Here is a 16,537-nt window from a genome sequence, read left to right as displayed (position 1 = left end):
TAAAAAAAAATTTTTTTTAGCTGAACCATCCTGCCACCTGTTGGCAGCTCAGCAGCTGCTCTGCTCGGGCCGGGACTCAAACCTCTGTTGCTCAGAGCTCGCACTCTTGAGCGAGCTCTTAACCAACTGAGCCACTTGGCCGGCCCCAAGAGACATTCTTAAGCTTGCCTTTCACTATCGGTTCTATTTTCTGCAATACCAACTGTGTCATTTCCACATTTGAACGTTGACTTATATTCTTGAATATCTTTTCTTACTTTATTCAAATCATCGAACATTTTTTGTTTCTTCGCCAGCCTCTTCTTCATCTCAGTCTGTCCTGTGATCTTTGATCTGTTTATGTAGAATCTGTGCTTTCTTGAATTTTATTTAGGATAGTTTCTCTAATGTGAATTTTCTGTTATAATCCTTTTCAGAGAAATAGGCTTTTCTCTTTAAGTCTATCATCTGCATCTTTCTCGCTGCTGCTGCCTTTCTTTGTAGGCCTCACAACTAAGGAGACATCAGTTCAGTCCTGTTCTCCCACAAAAAGGCCATATGGATTCTTTAGGGCCCCTTCGTACAGTCCACCTGTTTGAAGTCAGCATCCATTTCTCAGCCTTTAAGTTGGAGAGCTGGCTCACGTGCACAGCCTCTAGCTGTGGTTTTGAAGTCTATTACTTATTATGAAGCTGCTGATCTGAGCAGAAGTCCCTGGATCTCGCTTTCTTGTCAGCTTACTGACAAGGGGAGTCTGAATTTATTTCTAGTCCTTCTGTTGTTTAAAAAAAAAATAAATGAAAAGCTGCAACCCCCAGCATACAACGTATTCATTGCTCTTCTAGCCCATAGCTCTTTTAATGGCTGGTTTAATATCTTAAAATACTTATTCACTTCTGTCCCTAGATGTATTACATTGCTTAGAGCTGTAATCCAGGAATCAGTACCAGAAAAGAGGTATGCATAAAGGGAAGGAAATTGTAGGAGTTCTTCCTTGCTTTCATACAGAAGGGGGACTGACTAAGTTGCTGTCTTCTGGTGGGCTGGATGCACATTATCAGTGGGGAAGGGCTACAAGTACCCTTTGGCCAGTGGACCCCATCAGCCCACTTCAGTATTCAACGATTATCTGCTGAGAGGCTTCCGAGTACCAGGCACTGATCTGAACACTCGGGAAACTGCAGTGAACAGTCCCGCTAACATGGGCTTATATTCTAGTTGGAATATACTGGGGGTGCCAAAAACATGTATACACATGACTTGTATTCATCTTTTGTTGTTGGTATATATTGAGTATTACAATTTCAATACAGTTTTTTCTTTCTTTCTTTTTTAAAAGTTTTTATTGGGGAATCGGGAAAGGGGAACAGACAAGTTGCTGTCCTTTTCTTCAGTCTAGTTGTGGAGGATGTTGCTTCAGTGGCCCATGTTGTTATTATCACTGCGCTCCTCCTGGGTGAGGAAGTTGCTCACTGGCCATTGGAAAGATGCTCATGGTGGTTCACGAAAGCTCATGCCTGCTGCTGGCCAGACCCACTGCAGCCTATGCCATCGCCTGCAACTCACGGCTGCCCAGCTCCCGGTCGAGCTGCTGTTCACTATCTTAGCTGTAGAGGGCGCAGCGTCACTGGCCCTCATGTGGGATCCGAACCAGGGCCCTGCTGCTCAGAGCTGGCATCCCATGCCAACTCTTAACCAACACGCCACTTGGCCGGCCCTTAATACAGTTTTTTCTTTTCTTAAAATGTATAGACATTTTCTTGGCACTGTCTGTGCATGATAAATAAACAAGTAGAGATCCAATGTGAGATGGGGATGAGAGCCATGGGGAAAAATCAAGTAGGGTAGGGGACAGGGAGTGCTGGGGTGGGTGATCATGGAAGGCCTGATGAGGTGACATGTAAGCACCAGTGAAGGACATCGTCCCTCTTGGTGGGCTGTTGGTTGAGTAACATTTCTAGTTTCCAGCTCTCCGGAAAGTTGGCATCTCTTTCTGTGTTTTCATGTATATCTCTATTGGAAGGCAGAGGAGGGTGAATTGCTGTTACCAAAAATCAGATACCTTCCATAATTATAATTATAAACGGCCCAAATACTCCATTAAGGAGATGGACCATTATTTAATTAGCCAAACTTCTATAGTTGGCCACCTATATTATTTTCAAATATCTTTATCATATACACACACACACACACACACACACACACACACACACACACATTTTTGTAAAAAATTGGGGAACAGCGTGTTTTTCCAGGACCCATCAGCTCCAAGTCAAGTAGTTGTTTCAATCTAGTTGCGGAGGGTGCACCTCAGTGGCCCATGTGGGGATCGAACCAGCAACCTTGGTGTTACGAGCACTGTGCTCTAACCAACTGAGCTAACTGGCCGTCCCTATCTTACTTATATATTTTTAGTTGGAATATAAACTATTGGGTTGTCAGAAAAGTCATGATGCATTTTTGCAGCGAAAAACATAGAAAAAATACGTCATGACTTTTCCGACAACCCAATGCTATGATTAGTAGCCAGGCATTCAAGGAAAGCAGTTTGGGAATACAGATCAAGGGCCCTCAAAACACGTACTCAGGGTCAGGGACAGAGGAGCAGGAGATCCATATGGCAGCAGCAGGCAGGCGGACAGCAGTGGCCGTGCTGGGCAGGGAGGGCCAGGAGCAGAGGCCTGTGGGACGTGGCCTCACTCCTCCACTTCCTTCATCTCAGTCAAGAGGTCCCATCTTCCCTGACCCCTGTATTCCCCAGGCTGCAGCCAGTGGCCTGCTTATTGGTCTACATCTAACCATGGTTTTCAGTGCGAGTTGAAAAGAACATAAACAAAATACAGCAGAGAAGCAGCTCAAGTGTTCAGTTAAATTCAGCAACGGAGCTCCTTTAATTAAGCAGATATTAAAGAGACAGCTTATGAGAAACAAGAAGCAGATGGCACTGATTTCTGGCTTTCATCCACAGAAACAGAACAGAGAATATAAGAAGTTTCTAGGCCTAAGATTGGGGTTATACTGAGGTTTTCAGCATCCAGACAGGCAAACGCCTGGACAGCTGCTGAGGGCAGATGGGTCCTTTGATAGCTTAATATCGCCAAGTTTCTAGTGACTCCGTAGTTACAGCAGCCAATGTTGAGACCATCTGTTTACTAGTGGGCGGAAAAGCTCACGACCAGCAGGTAGTCGCTACTGAGAATGAGATACAACCCAAAAGTCAAGTCGGCCATTTTCATAACCTCTGCAAAGCAGGCTGGCCCAACCACCACGGGAAAGGAAACCTCACCTGGGTTCAGGAGACATATGCATGGGCCATGTAGAACCATGGTATTCCGAAAGATTTTATTTGGGTTTATTTCAAGGTATTCAAATGCCATGAGATAGACCATTCACTTAGAAAGCTCTTTTGTTCTTTTCTACTTTTCTGAACAGGGAAGGAACATAACCGTGAATTCAGAACCATCTATAATATGCTGAAACACTAGTTGCTGTTTGTTTATTATTAACATGAAAAAAAATTAGATAAGCAACACTTATTTGTTGCAAAAGGTTTATAGTGAAAAATAAATAAATCTCCCTCCTCCCTCTTTCTCCCGGTACCCCATCTCTCCTCTCCCTCTCCAGAGACAAATACTCTCATGTACGTCCTGCACATCTTTCCAGAAATAGTGTATAATACACAAGATCATATATGTGTGTGTGTGTGTGTGTGTGTGTGTGTGTGTGTGTGTGTGTATGCAAACTTATAAACACACACACACATTGGTTAAGAGCTCGCTCAAGAGTGCGAGGTCTGAGCAACAGTGGTTTGAGTCCCGGCCTGAGCTGAGTTGCCGCTGAGCTGCCAACAGGTGGTAGGATGGCTCAGCTAAAAAAAAACAAAAAACACACAAAACTCCCCCTCCGCCACACACACACTCACGCACTCTTACAGCTTTTTTATTGGCTGTATTTAAAATGAACAGAGGCATAGTCAAGGCTCTGAGAAGTACTGCAGTAAAGAAACCTGTTTGACTTCATTAGCATATCCTAAACCTATTGGACTTTGGGTACCCCTCTCCCCCACCTTCCTTCTTTGGTGTAAGTTTTGATCTGTGGAATATATTCAGGACTCGCTGGTATGGCTGTATCAGGTATTTCTGCATGGCGTCTGTTCTGACTGGTCTGTGCTTGAGCTGTTCTTTTTTTCAATGTAAAGTTTATTTACATATTTTTAATCAGCCCTTCCATATTTTCTTTGTTCCTTATTTTCATATTGCCTATGCACTGTTCTCTTGCTGTTTTCTCTCTGGCTTATTATCTGCTTTGAGGAGCGGCAAGCTGTTTGCTGAATTCAGTTCAGCCCCTGAACAGGTGAGGTTATCGTCTAGGGTTGTCCTACAGCTTCAGTTCAGGTTGTGACCTTTCCTCATCCTCCCTCCACACTGCAGCATCCTGTGCCCAAGGCCATCTCTTCCCTCAGCTGACGTCCATCCTTCCTCTTCACCCTCCAGACACTGGGGTCAGCATGCCTTAGAAGTTTCCCTAGGCCACGGGCACTCTGTGTGGTAACCCTGTAACCATTTTTGCGCAACTGATTTTGATCGGCAGCTGCAGGCTTGCCTCTCCTTTGTTCCCACTCCTCCCTTCTTGAAAATGTATTCATTTTTGTTTGTGTATTTATTTCTTGGGAATAAGTATTGAATTTTATCAAATAGTATTTTTTTCTCCTATTAAGAACTATTAAATATGAATAGATAATAGACATTTCTAATGGACAGCCATCCTTGTATTCTTAGGGTATAGCCTCACTGGTCATGATGAATTACTATTTTAAGACACTCCTAGATCCAATGTTTGGGCATTTTATTTAAGATTAAAAAAAAAAATCTGCACTAAAGTGAGATTAGGCTACAATGTCCTTTTCTTGTACCATCCTCACTTGTTTTGGCCTAATAAAATGAGACACCCTTTTTCAAAAATTTATGTCTCCCTCTTCTCTCTGAAACTTGGCTAGAATTTGGTCATAAACTTTAAGTCCTAATCCTCTTTCTTTATAATTAAAAAAAAAATTTTTTTTTAAATTGGGGAACAGTGTGTCTTTCCAGGACCCATCAGCTCCAAGTCAAGTAGTTGTTTCAATCTAGTTGTGGAGGGCGCAGCTCTGCAGCCCACATGGGAATCGAACCAGCAACCTTGGTGTTATGAGCCTGTGCTCTAACCAACTGAGCTAACTGGCTGCTCTCTTTATAATTTTTTAAAGACAATGATCCTGGTTAAAATCTAGACTATCAATAGTATGTTTTGTTACTATAGTATGTTTTGTTACTTTGAGCACTTTCCTCCCAACTTCTAAGTAGATAACTTCTCTGAATGTACTTTAAGAAATTATCTGTAAGATAAAGAATTGGTCTGGACTTAAATCCCTACCACCTTTGGATTTCCATAATTAACCCAGGGATAAATGATTACAATCATTTTGCTTGTAAAACACAATCTGTTTCTTGAAATCACACCAATGATATGATACTTGACAATAAAGGAAAATAGCTAGGAAAAACAACAACAAATTAACCTTTCCTCAAGAAGTCAACAGCAAGTTAATGACTGTAACTCTAAGTTAAAATTCCACATGCGCCTGAATTTTCTGAGGGTAGGAAGGAAGGCTTTTATCTCTTATTTGTACTTGACCTCTTCATTCATAGGACAGGAACGTCAAGAATAAACTATAAAAGAAATCTAGCAACCTGACAGCCCTCTTCTCTTTCTTCCATTGATCAATTTTAAAGACATTTAAAATTCTCAAATATATTAAAAATAGGAGGGTACACAACTAGAAACATATCTCAGAATGCATACGAGTGTGGGGAAAGAAAGCAACCGAAGGATGCTAGGGCCAGATTCACATTTTCTACCACTTGTAGAGATATTTAAAGGGGTTGGAACCTGTTAAACAAGACCCAGATTGAGAAAAAATACTTCAATTTCCCAGGCAAAACTATTCATTAGTATAGGCATCCAAATTAGAACCCCTTTAATTGTCCATACTTTGCCATAACTAAATATTAGGAGGAAAATAAGCCTGCTTATTAGCGTTACAGACTTTCCGGTAGAGAGGTCTTCTCTATGTCTTTCCCTTCCATTCTAAACTCTTCGATATTTCTCTCAGCTTTATAATTATTTGACAGACGAAAGAGAATCTTTCAAAGGCTCATATGTTTATTATTACTTTTTGGTAATTCCTTAGTTAGATTCTTGTTTTTTCCCCAATAGATGACCATTAAACATCATTTTATTTATGGCATTTAAAAGCATTTAACTACATTAGATATTTAAAGATCTATTTTGATCTAGGACACAAAGTTTAATAACATAACATAAATCGTCTGTGCAGCCTACTTCTAAAATTTACTCCATACATTTATCAGCAAAAACGAACACAGTATAATGAATGAGCCAGGTGGACATATGATTATAAATATGCCTTTGTTTAGAGAGAGAAAAGCCATGTCTACACTTAAAGGAAAACAACTAATAAGGAATATGCGATTACTTCTGGCAACTTAGGAAACGTCTTTCAGGCAGACAAGGAACTGGATATTGAGCTCATTTCTGAGTCGCTGAGTTTTGAGGGGTGCTCATCTCCCGGCATCATGGTGGTGGAGCAGCAGAGACAGTATGTCACAATGGGAAGAATATCTGACTTTGGGGTCAGAGAAATACCCTACCCCAAATACTCCATGATCTCCTATGGGAAGAAAAACCCCGTCTCTAAAACAACTCCAATAAATAACCAGCAAAATCATTCCCTTGCTTAAAATGAGCAATTCACTGGTCCCTGTCACCCTCGGAATCAGCTCCCTATTTATATTTCTCACATTACTGTTCACAACACACACATATATCATCTAGGTTTACTATGAAGTTCTCAGAATACACCACATTGTATCACAACTCCATGTTTTTGTAGAGGTTACTGCCTTTCTCAGGAATTCCTTTAGTTTTCATGGACCTACATGTCCTCTTATACTTGCCCTCTGATTGGTTTATATTCATAGTAGACACATTCACCGATTATATTTGGGGTAAACAAGAAGCTGTGACAAAAATGAATTTTTCTATCTTTTGTATTAAATTGCATTGCGATTGGCAGTGAAGAGATCACCATTAGGGAAATGACTCGTCGGCTTAGCTAGAGGCTAGAAAAGTGGAGGGTCATTCCTAATCGTGAAACTGAGCCTGGATGCTAATTTTGCCTCCCGTGAAACAGATGATTTAAGTGGTCCTTATGAAGGAAAAAAACTCAACGCCCTAAAATTGGCACAAGACAAGCTCAGTGAGACGTCTGAAGAAAGATTTCATAGGTTTGCCACTTGTCTTTGTTACAAAAATCAAACGTTACCTCTTGAAGTGGTTCACCAGGACTCCGACAAGTTCTCCAATTCGACTCTCATGAGTTGGCTGTTTGCTGAAGAGGCAGACAATGAGGTCTTTGTTGTCCTTCGTATGGAACACTACGAGTTGGTCCTTGCCGTTGGAGACGCTCAGACCAGTCAACTGCAAAGATACAATGACGGAAAACTATTAGGTTGGTTCTAAGAAGAATACATTTAAAAATCCATTTTGTAATTTAACAACGAATATTTTTCTCAGTAACCCTCATGACTTTTAGTTTTATGAAGTTTCATGGAACAAGCAGATGGAAGGAAATAAAGAATAAAAACTAATGAAATTGAAAACAGAAAAACAATAGAGAAAAATCTATGGAAGAGCTGATTCTTTCAAAAGATCAATAAAAATAGCTAAATCTCTAGTCTGAAAAAAATAAGAGAGAAGATTTAATTACCAGTATGAGGAATGGAAGAGGAGATCTCACACTACAGAACACATAAACATTAAATGGATAATAAGAGAATATTTTCAGCAACTCTATGTACATGAATTTAACAACTTAGATGAAACCAAATAAATCTTTGAAAGCCACAAACTACCAAAACCCATCCCAGAAGAAACAGATAACCTGAATACTGCTATATCTGTTTAAGAAGTTAAACTTGTAATTAAAGCCTTTCAAAAAAGAAAACTCCAGGCTCAGATGATTTTACTGGTGAATACTACCAAGTGTTTAAAGAATAAACAACACCAATTCTCCATTTCTGTTTTTGAAAACAGAAGAGAAGGGAAGGGAACACGTTGTAACTCATCTACAAGTTTGAGGCCTGCATTATCCTGATACCAAAAATAAACAAAGGCCGTAACGAGAAAACTACAACCCAATACCTAATACCCTTCATGAACATGGATGTAAGAATGGCCAACAAAATATTAGCAAACTGAATCCAACAATATGTAAAAACAATAATACACCATGACCAAGTGATGTTTATCTAAGAAATGCAAAGCTGGTTCATTATTTAAAAATCAGTTAATGTAATCCATCATAGCAACAGAATACAAAAGTCACATGATCCTATCAATTGATGCAGAAAAACCACAGGACAAAATTCAACATCCATTCATGATAAAAATTTCTCAGCAATCCAGGATTAGAAGAGGACTCAATCTGACAAATGGCATCTACAAAAAGACCATAGTTAACGTCATACTTAGTGGTGAAAGACTGAATGTTTTCCTCAAAGATCAGGAGGAATGCAAGGATTTCCACTGATGCTACGTCATGCCAGAAGCCCTAGCCAGTGCAATAAGGCAGGTTTAAAGACAGTTAAAAGGCATCCAGATGGAAAGGGAAGAAACAGATGTCTCTATATTCAGATCACATGATTGCCTACATAGATAATCCCAAGAAATCTACAAAATAGCTCCCAGAACTAATAAGTTGGTTTAGCAAGCTCATCAGATACAAGGCCAACATAAAAAAAATTTCTGTATACTAGCAATGAACAATTGGAAACAGAAATTTAAAAACAAAACCATCCACAACTCCAAAACCAAAAATACTTAGATATAAACCTAACAAAATGTGTATAGGACCTGTACGCTGAAAACGACAACAGCATGTTGAAGAAAGAAATGAAATTAAAATGCTGATGAAAGTTATTAAAAAAAATCTAAGTTAATGGAGAGAAATAACTTACTTGTTCATGGATTGAAAACTCAAAAATGTTAAGATGATGTCAATTTCTCCCAAATTGATCTATAGATTTAATGCAATCCCAACCAAAATCCCAGCAGGGTTTTTTGTACATGTCAACAAGTTGACTCTAAAATGTAGATGGAAAGGCAAAGGAACTAGAATAGCCAAAAAAATTGGAAAAATAATAAAGTTGGAGGACTCACAGTAGCTGATTTTCTCCCTTATTACAAAACTACAGTAATCAAGACAATGTTCTTGTTAAAGGGATTGTCAAAGGGATAAAAACATAGATTAGTGGAACAGAATGGTGAGTCAGAAATAGACCCACACAAATATGGCCAAATGATTTTTCACAAAAGTGCAAAGGCAATTCAATGGAGGAAGGTTATTTTGGACATTTGGATAACTGGGATCATTTAGACATCCATGTATAAAACTTTTAGAAGAAAACATAGGAGAAAAAAATCTCTGTGGGCTTGGATTGGGCAAAGATGTCAGAAATGACACCAAAAGCATAACCCATATAAGAAAAAATAAAGTTAAACTGAACTTCATCAAACTTAAAACTTTTCTCTGAGAAAGATGCTGGTAGGAAAATGAAAAGACTAGCCATAGACTGAGAGAAAATATTTTCAAAGATATAACTGATGAAGATTTATGTCCAGAATATATAAAGTACTCCTAAAACTAAACAAAAAGAAAGCAAACAATTCAATGTAAAAATGGGCAAGATATTTAAAGCACTTCACCAAAGAAGACACATGGGTGGCAAATAAACACATGAAAGGTGCTCAAAACCCCTAGCCATTAAGGAAATGCAAATTAAAACTACAATGGGATACCACCACAGCCTATCAGAATGGCCCAAAACAAAACAAAAGTAATACAAAATGCTGGTGAGGATGCAGAATAACTGGAACTCTCGTATGGTATTGGTGGGAATGTAAATCACTGGGAAAACAGTTTGGCAGTTACTCAAAAAGTTAAACATACGTAGAATTACCATGTGACCCAGCAATCCCACGCCTAGGCATTTATCCTAAAGAAATAAAACCTATGTCAGCTCCATTCATAATCGTTCCAAATTGTAAATAACTAAATAGGTGAATGGATAAACTATGATATATCTATACAATGGAATGCTATTCAGCAATAAAAAGGAATTAACTAATGATACAGATCATTGATATGCAACATACACTGCAAAGGCATTAAGATGAGTGAAGCAGTCAGTCTCACAAGGTTACAAACTGCATGACTCCTTTTATGCGATATTTGCTAGAAGGCAGGATTCTAAGGATGGGCAACAGATCAGTGGTTGTCAGGTTTGAAATGGGGGGGGAGTCAGGCACAAGGGAGTTTTGGGGGGCGATGGCCGGCTCTATATCCTGACCGTGGTGGTTACACATGGCCATGCATGTGTTAAGACCCGTAGACCTGTATACCATAACCGCTATCAAAAGCTGATCTTATTTATTCTATGTAAATATGAAAAGCATAGCTCCTTGATGGTTTTGATCCCTGGGTATTCTATTTTGGTCAGTGAAGCAGAAGCCCGAGTGATTTCTCATTCTGTGGTTTGTTCCTCTACTGCAGAAAATACCAAAGTGCCACCTCCTGGCAGCCACAGGTGCTGTCAGTTTAGTCTGGTCATCAGCATGGACAGGGTATCCACTGGGGGCAATGTAGAGTGCCAGGCAGCCTGGGGTGGGGCTGCAAGTACCACAGACGCTGAGGGAACAGTCCCTGTTCTAGGCACATTCATAATCCAGTGGAAGAGGCAAATATCAAAGACCGTTAACAGTTCATCCATTTGGAAGGCCACTCACTTCCATGCCCACGTTTTACAGGTAAGGAAATGGGGGCTCAGTGAGGTTAGCTGATCTGCAGACCTGGGAGCTGGACCTCAGGCCTGCAGACTGACCCAGACCCATATCCTTTATCACAGCAAGCTTTTCCAAATATCAGGTACACATGAACAGAAGCTGCGGAAGTCAGTATTCCTAAACGTGAAGGGGGTACATTTTCAGAGGAGGTGAGCTCTGAGGTTGATTTTAAAGAATGCCAGGGTCAGTGCTTAATGGAGAGAAGAGAAACTATATAAGGAATTGGAAATCAGTTCACCAGCCCATGTAGATGATGGGCTTTCTGAGGCCACTGGTGAGAGACTATATCAATCTTTCTGCCACTTAGATGTATCCCATCAAGCTGATTTGGAGATGATTAAATTAAAAGTATCATTTTTTTTTCCAGTTTGAAAAACATTTTATGTCGGTGACGCTTCACTCTCATTTGATTATTTTATATACAAAACACAAAATTGAATTTATGGAGCACTTCACAAGAGAGCTTGATTAAAGCCTAATAAGATGAGAATTCAAACAGCATCACCCTGCCAGCATCTTCCAGGAGCATTAGCTGCAGGGGTTCAGGGACAGAGATTCAGCAAGTGAATGCTGAAACCATCCAGATAGAGGATCCCTTGCTAGATGCTGTCTGGGCCAGCGGAGAGGAGCCTGTGGCTTTTCTCAGCCACATTCCCACCTGAGGGTGTGAGCTTCTCTTCCTGCCTCTCCCTTTGCCTCCCTGTCTGGTGGCTTTATGCTGCTGTGCCTAGGAATTCTTCCTGCGTGTGCTCAGGCCTGTGGGCGCCCGGAGTCCCAGAAGGGAAGAGGGCGAATAGCACCTAACACCTTCTGCTACACAAATAAGGAAAGATCTTAAGGCCCTGCTGTCACCAAGGCAGGACGAACAGCACCCAGAATGCCCCCTGTTGCTCTGGGAGACAGGGCAGTAAGTGGTTGAAAACGCAGTGGAATAAGGTGTTGATCCCAATTCAGCCACGTGATCCTGAGTGAGTCTTTTAATTTCTTGGGGGCATCTGCCCCCTTTATTTTTGCAAAATAAAGATCATACACGATGCCTGGTCTGCCTTTAAAATTGTGGTAAGGATCAAATAGCAGCAACTCAAGGTATAAAAAGATAAATAAACAAAACCCCTCTGCCTTCAAGGGTTTTTACACTCTACGAGAAGTTATCTGAAAACCTCTACAGCAGTACGGTGAAAGGGAAGGTACTGTGTGGAAACCCATCAGTTAGTGAAGGAGCCACCACCTCAGTTATCGTTGGGCAGCCACAACACACAAATAAGTTTCTCTGAACAGAAGTGGAAACTCCTTCTCAAGGCTTCCCCCTATTAGGTACCTTTTAATTTCTCATAATCTGTGCGGTCCATTGCCATGATAAGTCTAAGCCTTCTTCTTTGGTCTTGAAGATTTGAATAGGGCAGATACAGTCTCTGATTATAACCCATCTCAAATCTCCCAGAACCTCCTCAGTAAGAAGGACTAAAGAGTGATCACAGCCAGACAAGTAAAAGATCCCACACCATCCTAAGGAGGAGGCTCATCTGAGGACTCAGGGCAGATGTCCTCCTTTGCAATGGAACACGTGCAAGACAGCAGACAGAAACAGAAAAGAAAATCTCAATTTTGTATTCTCATTTATGAAATAAGAGCGAAACAGACCAATATTAGAAAATGAAATAATTCTGAAAGATCAACATGATGAATTGAAAACACAAATAAGAAATGCCTTGATATCATTCAGCTTATCCATAGGTCATGTTTGTGTGTCATCTGTGTGCTTGTCAAGTTAGAATTATCTCCTTGCAGTCAGGCTTCATGGCTTTCACTTTTTCTCAGTCAAGTGCAAAGCTTTGTATTTGTATCGTTTTTATTTTACAATTCTTCACGGTATATGAATGAGTATTTCTCTTCATAGTAAGCCGGTAAATATTCAAATATATTTATTATTATATCATCACTATAATATTGGTTTTTAATTAAAAAAAATTTTTTTTTCTAACCACCTGGTAATCTTTGGCAGTAAAGCACTGTGGATAAAGGAGAGAGGAAACTTCCTCCACTCTATAATAAAGACTACAGGGCCCAAAACAAGTATCATGACTGAGCACAGAGATTTTGGCTTCAGTCTCTCAATATAATTTTTAAATGATAGAGACTAAGTATGGTAATAGATACTTTCTACCTCTTACTATTTTTACAAGTAGCAGGTAAAAAGGAATTAATTGGAAATTAAAAGATATAACCCTACTCCCACCAAAATACTTCATGCAACTTGACTTGTCAGTCAAAAAGGAGTTTAAAAATTGAAGTGTAATTTACATACAATAAAATTCACAGGTTTTTAAAGTGTAGAGGTGGATGATTTTTGACGCCCAAATCAATTTCCATCATGCCAGAGAGTTCCCTCTGATTGCTCTTTTTAAAGTCTAAGTTCTATATTTATAAGTCAAACTGGCTTATTTAGCCTTTGAGAGCAAAAAAAGATTAGCTCATTTCTTAAACCTGGAATCTCAGGCATCTACTGTAATAACAAATTCACAAAATACTGAATTTTCTCCTTATTCTTTCTCTGTTTTCATGGGTTGTGCCATTAGGATCATGAGAATTTTGCAAAGAAAATACTTATTCTTTGAAGGTGACCCACAAACCAGATGCTAAAATGGTGACCTTAAAGGAACTGTTTACATTCTTTTCATAATATAGGTTTATTCAAAATTGCGTGAAATAGGTGGTTTGGAATTTAAACCATTTTTGGTTGCCTATATATTCTTCTTATAGTAAGATTCCTTGTAATAGAATTTAACTTCATTTGATTTCTCTTAATGGACACAATCCTTGGTTTCCAATGTCCAGGTTTCAATAATTAAAAAATATTTGTGTTGAGGTTATAAACCCACAGTTGCTGGATTAGATTCGGTCTCACTTTGTAGGACAAGAACCAAAGCCAAGTATATGTGTATAGTTGCAAAACCACGTTTTGAGGGATGGGGTTAACACTCCCCCACAAAGTCCATTGTAACTACATGTCATTTTGCTTGCTGCCACTTTTGCTTCCTATTCCTCTTTCTGTGCCTGCCTGCATCTTTCCGTCTCTGCCTGTCTGTGTGCATGCACATGGTGTGTCAGTGAAAACTGTGGGGCCTCAAAATGCTAGCTGTAAACTCCAGAATCCCAAACAATAATTTGAAGAAGCTGAAGATTTCTGGAGGAAGAGTGCATCACAAGAAAAGGCTCTCATAATGCAATAGGCCATGAGCCCCTGAGCTCTTATTACTTTAAAAAGAGTTAAGGTTTTAAATGATGGTCACCTCCTTCAAAGCCATCACGGATTAACTAGGGAGGAGGACGTACGCCTTTTTTATAGTGCTTCATGTCTAGTTTTCACCGGGGACCTCTTTTTCCAGACTCACTCCCGGAAGCAGCTCCTCCACATTCTTCCTGAATGCATGGAAGGGTCTCTTCTCTTCTCGGCCTTTTGGATTTACTAGCTCTTTTGATTTCAATCAACAAATTGATCTGGCTGCTCAATGAGGGAGAACATTCTGTTTTCCACCCGGAAACTTGGAAGACAGGCGCTCTGACTTTGCGCAGGACGCTTGGCGATTTTATATCTCGCTTTGTCTCTCCCAGTCTCCCTTCTTCTCTCTCTTTCCCTCCTTTCTTTCTCTTTCTCTTCCTCTCCCTCCTTGGCCAAACTAGCTATAAATCAGACATCTCAACTGTGCAGGTCTGTCAGGGAATTAACAGACAGTTTAGGATAACTGAGGGTTTATCCCTGTACAAACTACCATCACTTGAAAGCAACAAAGTACTTGTGCCCTGAGCCACTGTGTAAGAAGGGCTGGCTGTCCCGAGGTCGCCATGCTGTGAGGACCCCACGCCTCTCAGAGAGGTCAGGTGTTGTGCTCCAGTCAGCAGTCCTGGTTCAAGCCCCTCCCCCACCCCCAGCCCTAGTGCCAGGTAGGTGAGTGATGAGGGTTCCAATGATTTCAACCCTCAGCTGTCGAGTAACACCCAGCCTTTGAGTCTTCCCAGCAGAAGCCCTAGATACTGTGGTGCAAAGGCAAACCGGCCCCACTGTGCCCTTTCCAAATTCCTGACCCATGGAATCCATGAGCATAATAAAGCGGTGGTTATTTTGCTCCACCAAGTCTGGGGTGGTTTGTTACACAGCAATAGAACTGGAATAAAAAGTCGGAAGGAGCGAGGTGCTATTGTAACACAAGCCTCAAACAGTTGGCACTGGCTGTGGGAAGTGGGTGGAGGCTGGAAGGGCCCTGAGGAGGCTGCTGGTGGGATCATGACGGGCTTTAAGGAGGCAGTCAGCAAGGGCCTGAAGGAAAGCAAGGAAAAGAACATCTCAAGCTTGAGGAAAGGGACCCTTACGGTGAAGTGGAAGAAAATTTGGTAACACTGTTGCCTATGGGAACGTAGAGAATACAAAATGTACCTTAATGAAGTCAATGATCTAGATAAGGATTTCTAGACAGAATACTGATAACGTGCCATCTGGCTGTTTCTTGCTCTCTATGAAAAAATGGAAGGAGAGAGATGATCTTAATAAGGAAATGTTCGGCTTTCATGTGAAATTCAGAGGAAATATACAGAAGCCTGTGCCTGCTGGGTTTGAAAATGAGACTGTTTCTTATTTCCAGCCTCTCCAGATGGCAAATGATTCTCCAATAAAGAAATAGTTTTAGGGAATGATCAAATCCAGAGTGGGACTGTAAAGTCCTCTGTCAAAACCTCAGCGAGCCTTAAGGCAGTGCTTCACAGGAACTTCCGGGGGGACTAACGGCTCTCCGAAGAGCTCTAGGGCATGCCTTCCAAATTTTCTCTATTAAACGATAGTGCTCTTACGAGTCTTAAGGGCCTTGTCCCACAGTAGCTTTCAAGGAGCCCAAGGATCAGGAGAATTTATCTTGCAGAGATTTGAGGGGGGGTGTTTTGTCTAATGGAGTGAACTATATATAAATCGATGCATAATAAGTCTACCAAGATTTCAACGGGACTGTATCAGGTTGGACAGAAAGGGACAGAGACATTACAAAGGGTGACGTGGCTTTTGGACTCCCAGGCTTTGGGGGGCAGGAAGCAGACTAAGGCTACTTAGCTGCAAACACAGATGACCGGTGACTTATGTGGTTCCCATTCCCCAGCTGTTGATCAAAGAGTGTCTGTGTCTACTAGGGTATCCCACCCCATTATCCCTATTGTATGCTGGGCATGTGGGGCATTCAAAATGCACTGAATGTGTCCTTTTAAAGACCTGAAGTTCACAGGTCTGTAGACTCAGGGAACTAGTTGGGGAACTTCACCTGGATTGACTTGGATGATGAGATCCTGGACCTTAACCCTGAACCTGATGCCACAGAGGATGAGACTTTGGGGCATCTTGGGAAGGGATGAGTGCATTTTGAATGTCAGAGTAATGTAAATAATATTTGACCAAAGGGCAGACTGTGGAAGATTTAAAACATGTTCACTAACCCTTTGACATGCCCCCCATTGAGACATTAGGGGTGGGGGTGGGGGTGTCTATGTCTCCTCCCCTTGAATCTGGGCTGACCATAGACTTGGTTTACCCACTAAAATGCAACAGAGGTGAATCTGC

At 40.8% G+C, this 16,537-nt stretch overlaps 1 protein-coding gene across 1 annotated transcript in view; it reads right to left on the bottom strand.

Annotated features, from left to right (window-relative positions):
- MYO1D (myosin ID) overlaps positions 1-16,537 on the bottom strand; it is a 299,149-nt gene that overhangs the window by 84,049 nt on the left and 198,563 nt on the right. The window contains exon 21 of the mRNA XM_019647087.1: positions 7,364-7,518. Coding sequence (XP_019502632.1) covers positions 7,364-7,518 — 155 coding nt within the window. The remainder of the gene's footprint in view (positions 1-7,363; positions 7,519-16,537) is intronic.

The sequence above is a fragment of the Hipposideros armiger genome, unplaced genomic scaffold, assembly GCF_001890085.2.
Source record: "Hipposideros armiger isolate ML-2016 unplaced genomic scaffold, ASM189008v1 scaffold_108, whole genome shotgun sequence".
Taxonomy (NCBI): domain Eukaryota; kingdom Metazoa; phylum Chordata; class Mammalia; order Chiroptera; family Hipposideridae; genus Hipposideros; species Hipposideros armiger.
The sequence above is the reverse complement of the archived record's forward strand: the minus strand, read 5'-3'. Positions and strand labels throughout refer to the sequence as shown.